This window comes from Chionomys nivalis, chromosome 18 (assembly GCF_950005125.1).
Source record: "Chionomys nivalis chromosome 18, mChiNiv1.1, whole genome shotgun sequence".
NCBI classification, from domain to species: domain Eukaryota; kingdom Metazoa; phylum Chordata; class Mammalia; order Rodentia; family Cricetidae; genus Chionomys; species Chionomys nivalis.
The window spans coordinates 9,239,980-9,259,697 of NC_080103.1; the positions used below are offsets into that span (position 1 = coordinate 9,239,980).

At 43.1% G+C, this 19,718-nt stretch overlaps 1 protein-coding gene across 2 annotated transcripts in view; it reads right to left on the bottom strand.

Moving 5' to 3' along the window:
* The window catches only part of Pip5k1a (phosphatidylinositol-4-phosphate 5-kinase type 1 alpha), a 47,897-nt gene that overhangs the window by 7,197 nt on the left and 20,982 nt on the right, over positions 1–19,718 (bottom strand). Inside the window, exons 2-13 of one of the 2 annotated variants that reach the window (XM_057792925.1) lie at positions 18,781–18,815; positions 14,452–14,532; positions 12,108–12,238; positions 10,919–11,036; positions 10,591–10,743; positions 9,511–9,810; positions 5,964–6,169; positions 4,658–4,741; positions 2,767–2,815; positions 2,469–2,553; positions 1,135–1,281; positions 497–626 (exon numbers count right to left, since the gene is read on the bottom strand). In XM_057792925.1, coding sequence (XP_057648908.1) covers positions 497–626; positions 1,135–1,281; positions 2,469–2,553; positions 2,767–2,815; positions 4,658–4,741; positions 5,964–6,169; positions 9,511–9,810; positions 10,591–10,743; positions 10,919–11,036; positions 12,108–12,238; positions 14,452–14,532; positions 18,781–18,815 — 1,519 coding nt within the window. Of the gene's footprint in view, positions 1–496; positions 627–1,134; positions 1,282–2,468; positions 2,554–2,766; positions 2,816–4,657; positions 4,742–5,963; positions 6,170–9,510; positions 9,811–10,590; positions 10,744–10,918; positions 11,037–12,107; positions 12,239–14,451; positions 14,533–18,780; positions 18,819–19,718 lie in introns of both variants that reach the window. The other variant, XM_057792924.1, reaches the window with a different exon arrangement.

Here is a 19,718-nt window from a genome sequence, read left to right on the forward strand (position 1 = left end):
GGTCTCACTCTATAATGCCGGCTGGCCTTGAACTCAGAAATCTTTCTGCCCCAGAATACCCAGTTATGTTTCTTATTTTAAGTCATAAAGTATAGGAGTAATTTATTATGATGTAATAGATAACAAACTAGGTGACAAAATTAAGTCATGATTATTATACTAGCCTCTTGAATGCTTGACTGCAACCCCAGGACAGAAGGATCGCCCATCTGAGATAAGCATGGGCTACTCAGTGAGACTGTCTCTAAAACAAACAAGCAAATAATAAACTTTCTCTCTCTCCTTTCTATTTATTTGTGTGTTTTAAGACAGGGCTTCTCTGTAGCCTTTGCTGTCCTGGAACTCACTAGGCTGGCTGGCTTTGAACTCTGAGATCCACCTGCCTCTGCCTCCCCAGCACACTACAACATCCAACACAGACTCTTGAAAATCATCCAAATGAAAATTTCTGAGGACCTGAGAGAGATTATACAAAGTAACAGGCCAAAAAACCAACCTCAAATTTAGTATTTGCAAAGGCTCTCCAACTACAGGTGAGAAACTGGGACCGGGAACAGGTGAGCCCTCACTGATTTCTTCCAAAGGTGGAGTCTGAGGTAAGACATCAGGGCGCCCATGGTGTACATCTGGAGAAAAGAAAATCGATAAACAAGAAATCAATCAATAAAGGATAGTATAGTAGTCAGGGAAATACAGGGAAAACATGTAGTGATTTAGAGGGGCGTGGTGGTGCATTCCTGTAATTCCAGTACTTGGGAGTCTGAGAAAGGAGGGTTGTGAGGTTAAGGTCAGCTTGGCTACAAACATAGTGAATCCCACAAGGGCCTGAGTTACGCAGTGAGAACCCATCTACAAACAAACATGGTGGCGCATGCCTTTAGCCCCCAACACTTGGGAGGCAGAGGCAGGAGGATCTGAGTTTGAGACCAGCCTGGTCTATGGAGTGAATTCCAGAACAGCCAGGGCTACACAGAAAACCCTGTCTCAGGGGGAGAAAACAAACAACCAAGACAAGTTAGCAAGTTAGTTTCTATTGCATAGAAAAGGGGAGTAGAGTCCTGGCCAGAGAACATGAGACCTCAGATGAAGGGAGGGAGTGTTCAAATGCAAGGGGACCCCAGCCCTGGCGCTGACCTGGCTCCACTTCGGCCTTTGTAGTCACTTGTGCTTTGTGTTCCCCAGAGACCGGTGGCTGGTAAGTAATGCAGGAGTTGCCGCTGGGGCCTGATCGCCGAGAGAAAGACGAGCCAGACCGAAACTTTTTGGAAGGAGAAGGCTTCACTTCAAAAGGGAAAGAAAGAGCCTACTTAGCACCCACATCAGAAACCATCACCAAGACAGACAAGACACAACCGTTAGTATCCCCAGCACATACACAAAGTAGTTGTCAAGCAAAGGCAGAACATGGGTTAATGTCAGAAAGGTGGTCTACAGAGTACTACTGCTAGGAGAAGAAGAGAGACAAGTCACCCCACTCTGGAAAGAAACAGAAAACTTAAGACGAAGCGACATGAACACAGCTTCCTGCTCGGCTTCACTGATGGAGTGGACTTGTTCTTTACTAGCATCACCCAATAAAAGCTACAGACAGCACATCTCTACCCCTTCCTAGTCCTGATGCACACAGCACTCTAATTTACACTGGGGCTCACTCTGATTTCTGGGCATCACAGCATGTCTGTGATGTCTATGCCTTCTTCACCTCACTAAGGGACAACTGATGCCTATGATGACAGCAAAGGAGGAAGACTTGAATCTGCCAGCGTCAAAACACAGAGTTTGAAAAAAAAAAAATTGGAGCCGGGCGATGGTGGCGTACGCCTTTAATCCCGGCACTTGGGAGGCAGAGGCAGGCGGATCTCTGTGAGTTCGAGACCAGCCTGGTCTACAAGAGCTAGTTCCAGGACAGGCTCCAAAACCACAGAGAAACCCTGTCTCCAAAAAAAAAAAAAGAAAAAAGAAAAGAAAAAGAAAAAAGAAAAGAAAAAAAAATTGGTACTTGTGTATCAAGAAAGTGGAGAGGAAAGACTAAAAACTCCTTCAACAGTCATCAACAAGGCTTCAACCACTTGAACTAACAGGGTAATTCCTGGGCCCTGGACATAGAAGGAAAGTTAAGAACACTGCTAACATCCTTGCCTGTTCTTTTCTACACAAAAGTCTGTTTTTAGACACCCGAGCCTGTGTCACAAAGTCTACAGTGAGAGCTACACATTTTTTTCCAGTCCCACAATCCCCAGAAGTGGCCCTCACCTCAGCGATACATGTAGGGAGAGCCAGGGGGGAGCAGCAACTCGGAAACGACTGGGACAGACAGTGACTGACACAAAGACGAGAAGCAGCGCTCACAGGATGTAGGCAGAGCAGGAGAGGCCTCTGGCCTTGGCAGCTCCCTGACAGAGGTGTCCTGCCCACCATCTCTTGGGGTAAGGGAGCCACTGGGGGGTCATCTGGTAGAAGCCACTTACAGGGAATCTTCTTGAACACTGTGTTGCACATGAAGCGCTGGAACCGCTCAGCATAGAAGCCTGGCCGATGCACTGATACTGTGTCCTGTTGAACAGAAGAGATGACTACAGACTTAAACAGAAAAACCCAGAAAGAGGCTGTGTCATCCAAGGGCCTTGTTCCCTTACACTGAAACCCCACCAGAAATGAGATGAATAATACACATAAGAAATGAATAATACATATACTACACAAATACACTTGAGGGGACAAAAGAAATTGAGAGGTGGGGAGGAGGCCTTTAGCTCCTATACTTACCCCATCGTGTACCAGTGCTTTCCAAGAGTGCTCTAACTTCTTAACAAACCTGCCAAGAAAAATGTGTATCACACACACATTGTCTTTAAATGAAAGACCATTATAATTACTTATTTTAAAGGGCCAAGAGACCATGATATCAGAGAACCTTAAAAAGATAAACACAGGCCGGGCGGTGGTGGCGCACGCCTTTAATCCCAGCACTTGGGAGGCAGAGGCAGGTGAATCTCTGTGAGTTCGAGACCAGCCTGGTCTACAGAGCTAGTTCCAGGACAGGCTCCAAAGCCACAGAGAAACCCTGTCTTGAAAAACCAAAAAAAAAAAAAAAAGAAAAGAAAAGAAAAAAAAAAAAAAGATAAACACAGGGCAAGTATACCCATTGTGGTATACTGGCTTCCCGAAGAACTACCATGGTAGCACTTATTCCACACGGAGACCAATGCTGTTTCTAGCTAAGCCAATTAAATGAGCAGGACAGTTCAGTAATGAAGCACTTGCCAACATGTATGAGGCCCTGGGTTCAATTGCTGGAAAAGCAAAGCCAAACAAAATTAATTGTAAAGGAAAGGCAGGATTAGGTAATAATAGCACATGCCTGTAACCAACCACGTGGGAGACTGGGTCTAGAGGATTATCGTGAGCTCCAGGTCGGCCTGGGCTACATGTGAGACCCTGTCTGAAAAACAAAAACAAAACTCAGGACAACCAACGAACCAGAAGAGAAAAAAAGAAAAGAAAGCTAAAGGAATAGAAGGGTAAAGCTGAGAGAGTATAGCTACACTTGTGTAAGAGGGCTGATGAGACGGCTCAGGGGGTAAAGGTGCTTGCTACCACGTCTGATAACCTGAGTTTAATTCCCAGAATCCACAAAATGGAAAGAACCTACTCCCACAAGTTGTCCTCTGTGGCATAAACAAACATACACAAACACACACAAAATTTTAGTGATAATAAAGGGTATAAATACTGAACAGTCAGTCTACTTTAGTACTGCGATGTCAGGACCGTTTGCAGCTCCTCCCTCATCCCCACTCCACTGTCACAGGCTTGTAGATACAGAAACCCTATCTTCCCCTTGTGGAAATGAGAACGTGCTCCCAGCTGTCTCCCTGTATAGAGGATGACTCAACCCCCAGGTTTCTCACGGAGAGTCAGAGCAGATGAAGTGCTCTGCCCTATGCATCTGACACTGACTCGGTATCCACGGAAAGTATTTATCATGTTGAAGAGGCGTAAGCCAGAAAAGCCAGGGAATAAAGCTCCTAAAACCTAAAGGTAACCGGACTGTGACTCACTGTTCTTGCATCAGAAAGAACACATTTAAAGCAGGCAGAAGTGGCGCAGGCCTTTAATTCCAACACTTGGGAGGCAGAAGCAGGCAGATCTCTGAGTCTGAGGCCAGCTGGTTTAAAGAGGGAATTCTAGGACAGCCCAGGCTACACAAACACAGTCTCAAGAGAAAAGAAAAAAAAAAAGAAAAAAACACACACATCTAAAAGTATGCTGGGGAGTGGACAGATGGCTCAACAGTTAAAAGCACTTGTTGCTTTTGCAGAGGATCTGGGTTCAGTTCCCAACACCTACATGGTGACTTACCCTCCTCTGACCTCCATGGGTACCAGACATTCAAGGGGTGCACATACATAGACCAAGGTAAAACACATTTATAAAATGGGAAAGGGAAAAATTAAAAAAAAAAAAAAAAAATAGAAGGTGGGGGTGGCAGTGGTGCACACCTTCAATCTCAGCACTCAGGAGGCAGAGACAGGCGGATCTCTCTGAGTTCAAGGCCAGCCTGGTCTTAAAATAACCAAAGGAAAATAAGTAAAGAACCTTGAGTGGCCACATCTCAATGTGTCCTCTCCTCAATCTGTGATACACACGCCCTCACCTGTAGGACTGCAGAATATCAATGATGCCAATATAAAGCAGGAGCCTTTCCCCTTTGTTATTCCGGGCAGGGATGCCACCCATGCTGGGGAAAGCAAAAGGACAAGAGTTAGAAAAGTCTGTTCAGTAGCAGCGAGAGGCTTCTCCTAACCTCCAGACAAACCTGGACATGGAACTAGGAGCTAAATATAACCGAGACATCTCCAGACTAAGCCCCTCTGAATCATGTGTGATTATCTCCTTCCATTTCTTTCACGTAGCTCCAAAGAAACCACGACTACTCAGCAATTTTGGAACTAGTCCCCAAATAAAAACACACATGCTGGTCCTTTTCTATCTTAAGTTGTTCCCACTAGGATACTTTTCGTGGCAGTCATGTTATAAGACACCTAAAAAAATGAAACATCTGAAAATTTTCATAACCACAGTTATTTTATAAACCCAAGGCAGTACCAGGCCTTCCGCAAAGAAGCCTACAGGAAGCTGTGATGAAAGTTCTAATGTGAGCCAGGCTGTGTGGTGCACGTCTTTAATCCCCAGCACTCAAGGAGGCAGAGCTCTGTGAGTTCCAGGATAGCCAGGGTCTGTTACAAGGAGAAAATGTCTCAAAAAAAAAAAAAAAAAAACCCAAAAAACCCCAAAAAAACAAAACAAAAAACAAACAAACAAACAAAAAAAACACAAAAAAGCCGGGCGGTGGTGGCGCACGCCTTTAATCCCAGCACTCGGGAGGCAGAGGCAGGCGGATCTCTGTGAGTTCGAGGCCAGCCTGGTCTACAAGAGCTAGTTCCGGGATAGGCTCCAAAACCAGAGAAACCCTGTTTCGGGGGAAAAAAAAAAAAAAAAAAAAAAAACCAAGTTCTATGTGAGCTGGGTTGGTAGTAGGGAACGCCTTTAAATCCAGAAGTAAGGGGATCTCTAAGTTTGGGCCAGACTGGTCTACAGAGGTAATTCCAGGACAGCCAGAGCTATACAGAAACCCTGTCTCAAATATCAAAAACGAACAAAACAAACAAAACAAAATCCTAATGTGATTTACAAATGTGCACCTCGGCTTCTAAGGGTAGGCATTTTCATCTTAGGCAACTCTTTCTCATATGAACTGCAAATTCAGACATTTTACTTCCCTCGTATTCTTTTATTTCCCCCTCTTATATCCTTAAAAAAGAACGGTCAATGGCCCCACAAGCATTAATGTTGCTGGCCTCACTGAGTGATCAAAGCTACTCTTCTCCAGAAGCAAGGTGCCTTCGAGAAAAAGTACTGTGACGACATGTGTGAAAGGTGCTTCTCCCAAGCCCACTCACTGGTCCTCAGTCTCCACGGTGCCACCCCGTCGAGCCTCGCCCTGAATGGATTCCATAGCTGTGGAATAGAGAGCCTTCTGCGGGGCTGGCCTGCGAGTGTCAACTGAGTGTTGTGCTTCATTGTTTATGGGCTCTCGCTGGGCATGATCCATATTGTGGATTGACATCAGGAGGCTATAGTCCATTATCTTGAAGCTCTGTAGCACCTAATGGTGAGAGGGCAGCATGATCAAAATCTGAGAGCTATCAGGTCTCTTCAAGCTCTCACCACTTTCAAAACCTAACTAAACTTGACAAGGGAAATAACCATAGGCTCAGTCTTTGCTCTTAAAGAATGTATCACTCTGGTAGGTCTTTAGTTACACTCTTTTTCTTACCTTTCTCCCATCTGAGTAATATTAACTACTGAATAGTAATAACAATTTTTTGCAGTACTAGAAATTGATTAAATATCTCTGGCATATATAACTAAACTATATCCCCAGCCTCCCTTTACCCTTTAAATTTTGAGTTATAGTCTCACCAAGTTCCCCATAATTGGAATTAAGGACCAAGCCACCACAGAGAGTACCCAGTGCAACTTTTTTTTTTTTAGTTCATTTTGTCATTTATGCAAAGAACATTCTTTTTCCATGAACAAGGACTATGTATCTCAACTGTAAGGAATTTTTAACAACAGGTAGGCATCTTATCTAAGTCCAGGACTATGTATCTCAACTGTAAGGAATTTTTAACAACAGGTAGGCATCTTATCTAAGTCCAGGACTATGTATCTCAACTGTAAGGAATTTTTAACAACAGGTAGGCATCTTATCTAAGTCCAGCTCCTAGCACTGCCTAAGCCTGCAACCTCAGAACTTGGGAGATGAAGACAGGACAAGGTCATCCATAGCTACATAGGGAAGACAAAGACAGCTTGGGCTACCTAAGACCCAATCTCAAAAAAACCAAGGGGGAAAAAGTACACTGCATGACAGACATGGGTCAGAGCAGATCTGTAGAGGGACTTAATACAATCAGCTTTAATTCAGCTCAACATTTACTGAATATAAATATTAAAAATAAGTGCAATACAGCAACACAGTACAAGTGTTTATATGATAGAAGACCACAGAGGAGGTTAAACAAAAAACACTGAGTTAGGTGGCGGCAGCACACATCTTTTATCCCAGCACTTGGGAGGCAGAGGTGGACGAATCTGAGTAAATTCGAGGCCAGGTTGGTCTACATAGCAAGTTCCTTCCAGGACAGTCAAGCTACACAGAGCTAAAGAGAAATCCTATCTCAAAAACAAGACCAAGTAAATAAAGTAAGAAAAAACCATTATAAAAGTCTAGAGTAAGAAGTACACCTCCTGCACAAGGACGTACAACCTGATACCAGAGATAAAATGCACACGCAGGTGTGGCCAATGAAAGAGGCTGACCATGACAGGCATGATGCATCACACCAAGGACCTGGTTGGCATCTGTCAGTCTGTTAACATGTTCTGTTCCCCAGCACAGGCTGACATTAGCTCCCATGGCTTACTCCGACAGTGCTGTTCAACCAAGGGTGCCATTGATAAGAAGAAAAAAGATGGATGAGGAGTGGTGGCTACAACTGTCTGAGTAAAAGTTACAACAGCTATCGACTCATTTAGTTGAGAGGTCTCTAGCCTTTGAAACTGAAGGAAACAAACTAAAATGAGCATCATAGAGGAAGTAGCACCGAGTGAGCAAATAAGGGCACGGACGTGGCAACATGAAGAGGTGGAACAGGATGGACCGCTCCAGTCATCTGCTGAGAAACAAGCAGGAGAGATGGAGGCTAAGAGTATGGTTTAGGGACAGGCGATAGTGGCACACTAATTTAGTCCCAGTATCAACAGGTCTGAGTTTGTGACTACCCTAGTGTACACAGTGAGTTCCAGGGGTGTCAGGATTACATGGAAAAGCCCTGTCTCAAAAAACAAATGAGAGGGCTGGAGAGATGGCTTAGTGGTTAAGAGCATTGCCTGCTCTTCCAAAGGTCCTGAGTTCAATTCCCAGCAACCACATGGTGGCTCACAGCCATCTGTGATGAGGTCTGGTGCCCTCTTCTGGCTGCTGACATACACACAGACAGAATATTGAACACATAAGGAATAAATATTAAAAAAAATGTTTAAAAAAAAAAAAAAACAAATGAGAGAGAGGGAAAGAGAGAGGTTTAGACAGCTAGGCATAATGTCTTTCACTTTTAATTCCCAAACTAGGGAAACTGAGTCAGGAGGATCAGCTGGAGGTTAGAGGCAATGAAATACCTGCTAGGAAGAACAGGAGACAGAATGAGTAATGCTGATGGTCTAGACAAGTGGTTCTCAACCTGTGGGTCACAACCCCTTTAGGAGGTTGAACAGCCCTTTCACGGGGGTCACCCAAGACCATGGGAAAATAGATATTTACATTATGATTCATAACAGTAGCAAAACTACAGTTATGAATAAAAAATAATTTTATAGTTGCAGTTACCACAACATGAGGAAATGTATTAAAAGGTCAAAGCGTTAGGAAGGTTGAGAACTGCTTATTTAGAAAACATTACAAATCAGCAGAGCCTGCGTACAGCTGTGTAGTGATAACAGCATTCAAATTTCTAAGATATAAATTTGGATTTGGCAGGCAAGACCAAAATTTAAGGAATAATGGCTCTGCAGTACAACTAAGTTAAAAGTTTCCCTATGAATGCTAAGCTTTTTCAACAAGGAACTATATATATACATATACACACACACACACACACACACAGCCCAGGTGGAGAGGGTAAATGGAAAGGTCCGGCATTGAGCTAATGTAAAAGTAATCTAAAATGCCATCTTGGGGTGGAGAGAGGCTCAGTAGGAAAAGTGCTCACATTGAACAAACATGTGGAGCTGAGTCTGGGTCCCCAGCACTCACAGAAAGGCAGGGCATGAGAGAGCAAACATGTAATGACCCCAGTACTTGTGAGGGAAGGCACAGGCAGATCTCAGTGGTTAGTTGGTCAGCCACATTAGCTGAAATGGTAAGTTCCAGGTTCAGTGAGAGAAAGAAAGTGACATCAAGGAAGACACCTATTGCTGACCTCTGGCCTCTACATGTCCACACACAGGCAAGTATATACTCTTACATAAGTGACAGCACCTGTGCTCACCTGTGCTTCACAAGGTCACAAGGCAAAGTACAACTGCACACACGCATATACATTCCCCAGAATAAAAAACAAAATAATAAAAGCAGCCCAGGACACAGAGAGCAAATGATCAGAGTTCCACCTCCCATAGACTAAATGCAGAGAATCACTGAGGTTTTTCTTTGTTTTTTTTTTTTTGTTTTTTTTTTTTGTGTGTGTGTGTGTGTTTCTTTTTTTCCCCCAGTTTTTCAAGACAAGGTTTCTCTGTGTAATAGTCCTGGCCTCAAACTGACTCACAAGAGATTCGCCTGCACCTGCCTCGCAAGTGCTGGGATTAAAAGCGTATGACACCGTCACCCAGCAAAGTTTTTCAATGATTTCTGTGTCTGAAATAGAGAAAAATATAGCAACTTACCAAACAGTCACGCTGCAGAGTCTTACACAGAGCACTGTACATGTCAGCATCTAAAAAAAGACCATCAGGGATATCTTGTAGGAAATCCAGGTCTTTAAAGGTGGGAAGAGGCTTCTCTCGTTCTTTCTGAGAAGCCCGCCGTTTATAAGTTGAACCCTTCAGGTCATATTTCATATGCATTTTGACTGACCGAGGTAAGAGATTGTTCATCACCACAATTCGTATGTTCTTGCCGCCTGCTTGCACACAGTATAGTCCATAGAATTTAGGCAGCAAAGTTCGAGGGTTTTGGTTAAGATTCTACAGCAAAAAAGGAAGAAACAGTAGAGCAAGTTAGCTGATTCTCATGAAATTTAAGGCAAAAGCTGCTACCTACTGCTCTTTTGCTCTGCAAGGGATTTAGGTAAAATGTGCTGACCTGCATATTCATTCAGAATCTCTCCTGGCATCTAAGAGAGTTTAAAGAGAGAATAGTATTAAGCCAGGCAAGGTGGTGGTTGCTTATAATCCTGATACCACAGAGATGGCAGCGGGAGATTCAGGAACCCAAAAACGGCTTTGGGCTACACAAGAAGATTTAGTATCAAAACAAACAAAACACCAGACAGAGTGCTTGCTACCTTAGCATTCACAAAGCCTAGGGTTCAATGCTCAGCACCACTTAAACCTAGCTGGTGGCAACACACACATAATTCCAGTACTTAGGAAGCAGAAGCTGGATGATCATGGCCAGCATGAAAGATACTATCTCAAAAAAACAAAACAAAACAAAACAAAAGCACCCATGGGAGGCCGGGCGGTGGTGGTGCACGCCTTTAATCCCAGCACTCGGGAGGCAGAGGCAGGTGGATCTCTGGGAGTTCGAGGCCAGCCTGGTCTACAAGAGCTAGTTCCGGGATGGGCACCAAAACTACAGAGAAACCCTGTCTCAAAAAAACAAAAACAAAAACAAAAAAAGCACCCAAGGGGGAAAAAAAAAAGTCTGTCTTGACTTTTATCTCTAGGTAAGATCAGACCCTGACATTAAGACCCAAGCAGTGGTACTGCTGAGGACAGCCTCTGCCAGTGCTCCCCACTTACCATATAGTATCCGGGAAGCAACTTCTGCAGAAATTCTGCTTCTTTATGCTGGACTGTCTTAATGATGAACTCATCATCACTGGACACATAGAAGAGGGAACCACTAGCCCCAGAGTTGGAGAGTTCAATCAATGGCTCACTGCAAAGGGAATACTGAAAATAAGAGAAGACATTAAGAGCCAAATATGCCAGGGCCTGCCCATCACAGAACTTAGGTACATATAAACATTCATTCAAAAGAACACTAAAGCAAAATGGTGAAGAGGGAAATTCCTCTTGCCATATTCCCTGGATCTTAGAATCACAGGTTCTGTGACTAGAAACTTACCAAGTAATCATCAGGCCGGATGCCAAACAGCTCTCTAAAGTAACGGAAGGCAACAGGTGCATAGGTCTTGAAACGAAAGTCATTGTAATGATGAGCCGGTGTCAAGTTGCTCCCTTCACTGTGAGGTTGAATATAAAGAAATCTTAACTTGCCAGACACCAATACCCATGGAACTTACCCTGGGCATATGCTCAAAGGGATGCCCAGAGACACAAGGGGGATGAAGATGAATTAATTTATGGGACAAAGGAAAAAAGGAGAATAAGTCATAGGACTTACATTATTTTTGTTTTTTTTTGTTTTTTGTTTTGTTGTTGTTGTTGAGACAGGGTCTCACTATGTATCCATAGTTAGGCTGGCCTCAAACTAACAGAGATCAATTTGTTTCAAATGGGACCAACAAACACAACTAATTCTGTGTATATGAATGTTTTGCCTACATGCATGCTTGTGCACCATAAACCTGCCTGGTGGTTTTGGAGGCCAGAAGTGTCAGATCCTTTGGAACTGGAGTTACAAATGATTTGTGAGCCAAAATGTGGGTACCAGGAAATGAACCTAGGTCTTTTGAAAAAGCAGCAAGTGTTCTAAATCACTGAGTCATTTATCCAGCTCTGAAAACTTATTAGATTACATTTATTCAGAGTGTGTGTGTGTGTGCACGCATGCACGCATACATGCCTCGGTACATGTGTTAAGTCAGAGTAAAACCTGCAGGATGCTATTATCCCCATCATGTGCGTCCTGGGAAGCAAGCTTAGGTTGTCAGGCTTTACCTTCACCTGCTGAGCCATCTCACCAGCCTGACTATGGTTTTTGGTTTTTTTTAAAGATTTATTTATTTATGTATACAATATTCTGGCATATATGCCTAAACACAAGAAGAGGGCACCAAATCCCATTATAGATGGTTGTGAGCCACCATGTGGGTGCTGGGAAATTGAACTCAAGACCTCTGGAAGAGCAGTCAGTGCTCTTAACCTCTGAGCCATCTCTCAAGCCCTTTGTTTGTTTTTTATGTAAGACCTTCCATTGACCAGAGGTACAGCAAAGTCTTGCTCTCTAAACTGTCTGGTCCCATTTACCCTATTTATAACAAGGTTAAGGACTAACAAACAAATTAGACTAGACCCTTTAAAACTACCGAGGTTGATTTGAAGAAAGTCCTACTGTGTATTGACCTCTGTACCTGGGAAAGAAGATACTCTCCACCACGTAGAAGTCTTGCATGAGGACATCTCGCTCTGGCTTAGTACTCAGGCTGCCCACAGTGTGGGTGATGCCTAACTGGATGGCACCTTTCAAGGCTGATGAAGTTGTCTAACAAAGAGTAAAGAAATTATAGAAAATGTTGTAATAGCAAGTCTACCCAAAGCCTGGGCATGGTGGCACATGCCTATAATCCCAGAACAGAGAAGGACTATCTTAAGTTCAAGGCCAAAGACCCTGTATTTCAACTCTGAATCCCCTAAAAGAAAAACAAACAAACAAAAGCCTAACCATACCAAAAATGACCAAGGAAACATCTGGGTATGGAGGAACATATCTGGAATTCTATCACTTAAGTGGTTAAGACAAGAAACAAATTTAGATCAGTTTGAACTATACCTGGTCTTAAGAAACTAAACCAATCAACCAAACCCACAAAACTCATGACGGAAATGTAAGAAAAAACACTTGAAAGCAAAGGCCCTTCCAATAGTTTAGATAGAATTTAGGCTATCCCAGCCCTCCACTTGGCAGTTAAACCTAGAAATGATTAGGAAACAGTAAAGATCCAGAGTAGCCAGGGAGGACCACCTATGCTGGCCTCAGTTAGGGAAAAGCTATCTGCCTTTTTATTTTATATTGGGCCCCTCCAAACATTTGAGTCATCTTTATGTAATGAAAATTAACAGAGATTCTGATTTGACTGAATACATAGAGAAGCTTTGGTCCTCTGAAAGAAGGACAAGAACACTAAAGTAGTGAAAACACACAAAAAAACTTTTGCTTTGTTTTGTGAAACAGGGTTTCTCTGTGTAGCCCTGACTGCTGGAATGCACTCTATACCATAGCCCAGGCTGGCCTCAAACTCACAGAATTCTGCCTGCCTCTGCCTCCTGAGTGCTGGGATTAAAGGCAGCCATGAAAACCCTCTTATTAAAAAAGAAAACAAAGCCAGGAATAGTGGTGTATATCTTTAATTCCAACACTTAAGAGGCAGAAGCAGATGGATCTCTGGGCATTGGAAGGCCAGGGTGGTCTACATAGAAGTTTCAGGTCAGCCAGGACTACAAAGACACACAGACAGACACACACACACACAAAACCATCACACATGAAAAATTTAACTTGTGTATGGGTGTTTTGGCTGAATGTATGTCTATGCACCACATGCAAGCAGCATCTTGGTCAGAAGAAATCCAATACTGTGGGACTGAGGATACTGGAGACTGGTTTCTAGTCACTTCGCAAATCACCATTGTCAGAATGTACAAACTTGTGGAGCTGGGCAGTGGTGGTGCATGCTTTTAATCCCAGCACTCTGGAGGCAGAGATAGGTGGATCCCTGAGAGTTTGAGGCCAGCCTGGTATACAAGAGCTAGTTCCAGGACAGGCTCCAAAGCTACAGAGAAACCCTGTCTCAAAAAAACTAAAAGAAAGAATACACAAACTTGCTTGGTAATACCAGGCAACTTGAGACTAAAATCTCAAATTACAAAGAATCAGAAAAGCAATAGCTCAGCAGTTAAGAGCACTGGCTGCTCTTCCAGACAGAGGGCACAAGCAACCACATAGTGACTCACAATTGTAACTGTTATGTAACTCCAGTTTGAGGGGACCCAACACCCTCTCTGGCCTCTATGGGCACCAGGCATGTGGTGGTGCACAGACATACATGAAGACAAAACATGCATAATACTAAAAATAATAATAAATTCAGCCAGGCAGTGGTGGTGCATTCCTTAAGCCCCAGCATTCAGGAGGCAGAGGAAGGTCAGTCTGGTTTACAGAGTAAATTCCAGAATAGCCTGGTCTACACAGTGAATTCCAGGCCAGTCAAGGCTAAATAGAGAGACCTTGTCTCAAATAAAACAAAACCAAACCACAAACCAAATAAATAAATAAATAACAAAGAAAACCAAATGAAGTGGTTTGTAGAGAGCAGTATCAAGAACAGCACTAGCCATGCCAGGCAGTGTATACCTCTGCACTTGGGAAGCAGAGGCAGGTGGATCTCTGTGAGTTCCAGGACAGGCTCCAAATCTACAGAGAGAACCTATCTTGAAAAACCAAAACCAACCAAACAAAAAAGAACAGTACTGGCCAGGCCTGGTGGCTCACACCTATAATCTAAGCACTTGAGAGGCTAAGAAGACTACCAGGAGTTCAAGGTCAGCCTCAACTACAAAGTGAGTTCCAGGCCATCCAGTGTTAGAATGAGACACCATCTCAAAAAGAGCAAACTATAACAAAAACCAACATGGTAACAGTACTGTCCCTGGTGTGTTACCAAAGTAAGGCATTCCATCTAGCCTGTCCAGACTTACCTTTTTATATGTAGTCTCTCCAGAAGAATCAACACCTCGGTGGCCTATTTTCTTGACAGGCATGACAGAGGCATAAGGTCCCTAAACAGAAAGAATTAAAATTACCATATGGCCAAGTAGTGGTATACACTTATAACCCCAGCATTTGGGAGGATGAGTTAACTTGTTAGTGCAAGGCTATCTTAGGCTACACAGTAAGCTAAATGTTAACCTGTGGTACATAGTTGTGGCAGTCTCAAAACCCCAAAAAGACAATAGTTTCTCATTTCCACATAATATGATAAACAGCTGAAGTGATAGTATAAAAATAATGAGTCTGGAAACATAGCTCAGTAGTTAAGGACACTTGTTGCTCTTAGAGAGGTCCCAGGCTTACAAGCCCCTTAACTCCTGCTCCAGGGGATCTGAAGTCCTCTTCTGATCTCTTTGGGCACCAGGCATGCACAAGAGCATATACATAAATGCTAGGAAAACATTTATACAAGTAAAATAAACAACCACCCCACTCTCTGTCCCCCAAACAAACCAGGAGGTTGGGAAATGGTTCAAGGTTAAGAACGTCTGCTGCTCTTCGGGAGGACACTGGGTTCAATCCCAGCACCCACCTGACCACTCAAAACCACTTGTAACTCCAGTCCAGAGAAACTCAACAAATTCTTTGGTCCTCCATGGGTACCAGGCACATATGTGGTAAAACATTCATACAAATCAAAGCAAAATCCATAAATCTAAAAAAACTTAAGAGTAATAAAAAAAAAGTAGGCAAGGGGCTGGAGAGATGGCTCAGTGGTTAAGAGCATTGCCTGCTCTTCCAAAGGTCCTGAGTTCAATTCCCAGCAACCACATGGTGGCTCACAACCATCTGTAAAGAGGTCTGGCGCCCTCTCCTGGCCTTCAGGCATACACACAGACAGAATATTGTATACATAATAAATAAATAAATATTAAAAAAAAAAAGTAGGCATAAGACTAACACCAGCACTTGGGAGGCAGACACAAGCAGATCTCTGAATTCGAGGTCAGCCTAGTCTACAGAGTAAGTTTCAGGATAGCCAGTGCTACACAGAGAAACCCTGCCTCAAACACAACAAAACAAGAAACAAAAGCTTTACAGGAGGCGTCTAAGCAGCCTTGAAGAGACTGAGGTGGATATGAGACTCTGTATGACAGCTGCAGAACCAGAGCAGACTCTAACTGACCACTCCCGGGGTCTACATGCTGGTACAACAATCACCAAGTTACATTTCATGTCATTATCCACCAAGTTAGGGAACCAGAGGACAAGACTAGTGAAAACAGTATGCCACAATCTCAAAACCTGATAATCAAGGCCCTTAATATAAGAGGCAGGGTAAGTGATCATGGTAGTGAAAAACCCAGCCAGTACTTGGGAGGATAGAGGTGGGATGACCAGAAGTTCAAGTCCAATCTTGGTCACATAGCGAGTCTGAAGCTATATGAGGTCTAAAATAATATCTAAAACAATAAGAGGTAAATATAGTATATCTTTCAAAGACCTGAAAGATAGTCAAAAAAAAAAAAAAAAAAAGAAAAAAAAAAAGAAAAAGAAAACCCTAAAATCTAAGAAAAAAAGTGCCAGTTCAAGATTCTGAACCCTGACACAAGTACCGGAGTGAAACAAAACTAGGGTGGGAGGGGCTAGGAAATCTCCATGTGGGGGAAGGACAGAAAATTGAAAATACTCTGCATAGGAAAGACAGGTATAAATATAGCCACAATCCCAATATATGGGAGGTTGAGGCAGAGGACTACCCAATGTTACGAGTTAGTTCATGCTATACAGTCAATACCAGACTAGCCTGAGTACAGAGTGAGACTGTCTCTAGAAAAGAAACAAGGATCAGGCATACAGCTCCTCTGCGAGAGTGCCTGCTCAGTCGGTGAGCAGCCCGGCGTGATGGCACATGCCTGTAATACCAACACTCAGGTGGGGGGAGGCAGAGGCTCTGGAGTTTAAAGCCAGCCTCAGAGACCTTAAACAGAGAACAGTGGAAGGCTAGACTTGGTTAACTGAGATCCTGCCTCAAAATTAAGTAAATAAATATTCCAGTAAAACTCAAAAACAAAAGATATACTCAATCAATATAAGGTATTATAGCTGGGGGTGGTGGCATGCACCTTTAATCCCAGAACTCTGGAGGCAGAGGCAGGTGAATATCTGTGAGTTTGAGACTGACTAGCCTGGTCTATAGAGTGAGTTTCAGAGGAGCCAGGGCTGTTACACAGAGAAACCCTGTCTCAAAAAAAACAAAAATCAGGGCTGGAGAGATGGCTCAGAGGTTAAGAGCATTGCCTGCTCTTCCAAAGGTCCTGAGTTCAATTCCCAGCAACCACATGGTGGCTCACAACCATCTGTAATGGGGTCTGGTGCCCTCTTCTGGTCTACAGGCATACACACAGAATATTGTATACATAATAAATAAATATTTTTAAAAAATAAAAATTATTATTGTATCAGAGTTGGCTCAGCAAGTAAAGAGCCTGCAGCTTAAGCATGAAGACCTGTATTTAGCTCCCCATGTAAAAAGCTAGGTAATTGTGGCAGTCCACTGTAATCCTGTCACTTGAGAGGCAGAGATCAGGCTGGCTAGCTTGATTAGCCCAATTGCTGAGTTCCAAGTTCAGCAACAGACTCTGTCTGAATATATACAGGGGAGGAGCACCTACACTGAGTATATGTGTATACAGAGACACCTGACAATCGCCCATCTCTACACACATATGAACACAGTGCTCCCACACATGCACGTGCACCAAACATACATATACACTATTAAAAAAAAAAGTCTGGGAGTGGTGGCACACATTTTTAATCCCAACACTCTAAAGGCAGAGGCAAGCAGATCTCTGAGTTTGAGGCCAGAATGGCCTACATAATGAGTTCCAAAACAGAGATACAGAGAAACTTTGTCTAAAAAAACAAAACAAAGCCTGGAGGTGGTGGTACACATCTTTAATCCCAGCACTCGGGAAGCAGAGGCAGACAGATCTCTGTGAATTTGAGGCCAGCCTGGTCTACAGAGCTAGTTCCAGGACAGGCTCCAAAGCTACAGAGAAACCCTCTCTCAAAAAACAAAATCGAAAAAAAAAAAAAAAACCAGGAGGGGAGGGATCCTGCAAAAGACCTGGACGATGATTCCAGACTACCAGTAGAGACCACACATACTGATCTTCAACAGACCCAGAAAGTTTCTAAAAAGACTCGGGAGAAGTTGAGGGATGTAAAGAAAACACATTCAGTATCGGAGTCAGTGAAGCTGGAGGATTCAGACTTTTCTGTACAGTGTGGTTTTTTTTTTTTTTTTTTTTTTTTTTTTTTTTGAGACAGGGTTTCTCTGTAGCTTTTTTGGTTCCTGTCCTGAAACTAGCTCTTGTAGACCAGGCTGGCCTCAAACGCACAGAGATCCACCTGCCTCTGCCTCCCAAGTGCTGGGATTAAAGGCGTGTGCCACCACCGCCCGGCTACAGTGTGGTTTTTGCACTAAATCCTGTACCCTAGTCTATAATTATTTGTACTCTTGTTTTGTTTTTTGAGACGGTTTCTCTGTGGCATTGGAGCATGTCCTAGAACTAGCTCTTGTAGACCAGGCTGGCCTCGAAGCCACAGAGATCCGCCTGCCTCTGCCTCCCGAGTGCTGGGATTAAAGCCATATGCCACCACCGCCCAACCATTATTTTTGACAACTGCTGTGTTTAGAAATATGAGATTATGATTCTTTTATGCAACTGCACGTTTTTTTTTTTGAATAAATTAACAAGTCAAATAAATGTCTCTCTTTCCCTTTCTCTCTCACTCACACACACGAGGATCCTATCTAACTCTCCAAGACATAAGCAAAGAGAAAATCATAGCCATGTCTAACCCATGGCCTACATACAGCTCAAGACAACTTCAAATATGATCCAACACAAAACCATAAAGTTACTTAAGATATTTTGTCATTTTATTTTTTTAAAGATTTATTTGTTTGTTTTCTTTGTGTGGGGGCTCTACCTGTATGCATGCCTTTATGCCAGAAGAGGACATCAGACTCCTCCATAGACGGTTGTGAGCCACCATGTGGTTGCTGGGAATTGAATTCTGGGCCTTTAAAAGATCAGCCAGTGCTTGTAACCAACCACTGAGCCGTCTCTCCAGGCCTTCTTTTTCATTTTTTGTAACTCAACTACATGGTTCTCAAGCATGAACTCTGCAGGTGACAGCTGTGTGTTGTGGGGTAAGGAGTTTGGACATACCTAGACAGCTATCCTTCTATGCCAGAATTATGCTTTTAGCAAACCAAAAATTAAAAAAAAAAAAAAGCTTACCTCGGAACCTGCAGCTCTCTTGATTCCAGATGCTGCTGCTTCAAAAAAAAAACAGAAAAAAAGAAAAGAGAAAAGAAAAATGTTAAGCACATATAAACACAGTCACAAAACCTTTACCAAACTCACTTTGGAGACCACAGTTTAAGTCAAATCAAACTAAACATGGTCATGAACTATTCACTGCCTCTTGCACTAATACCAAATCCTTTTAGATAGCACTATTTTTTTTTTGGGGGGGGGGGTGAGTCAGGGTTTCTCTGTGTAGCTTTGGAGCCTGTCCTGAAACTTGCTCTGTAGACCAGGTTGGCCTTGAACTCAGAGATCCGCCTGCCTCTGCCTTCCTAGTGCTGGGATTAAAGGTGTGCATGCACCCCCACTGCCTGGCTGAATAGCACTTAAAAAAAAAAAAAAAAACTCATTTAAAATAAAATCTACTGACTTATTTATTGTGTGTATAAGCCTTGATCATTCGTGTAGCTAGCAAAGACAACTCTGAAAAACTAGTTATTTATTGCCTTCCAGCTTTTATTTGTTTGTTTTGGAGGCAGTCTCCTTTCTGCCTCTATGATGTTTTCTTCCTGATTCCTGAGCCTTCCTGCTATAATTACAAAAGTGAGGCACCAGCTTCCAGGGTTAAACAAGTGCTTAGGTTTGCATGGCTATTTTACCAGCTGAGTCAACAGCATTTTTAAATGTTCTTTCTTCCTCTTCCATACTTGTAAGGGCCTTATACATATTCCATTCTTTTCTGTTCAAGACAAAGGTTTCTCTGCATAGCTTTGGCTGTCCTAAAACTCACTTTGTAGACCATGCTGGTCTCAAGCTCAGAGATCTGCCTACCTCCGCCTGTTGAGGTTAAAGGTCGCATACTGCATATTCCATTCTTATTGTATCTCCCCTTTCTGACTCACATGGTCACATTTGCTAAGAAAAAATAA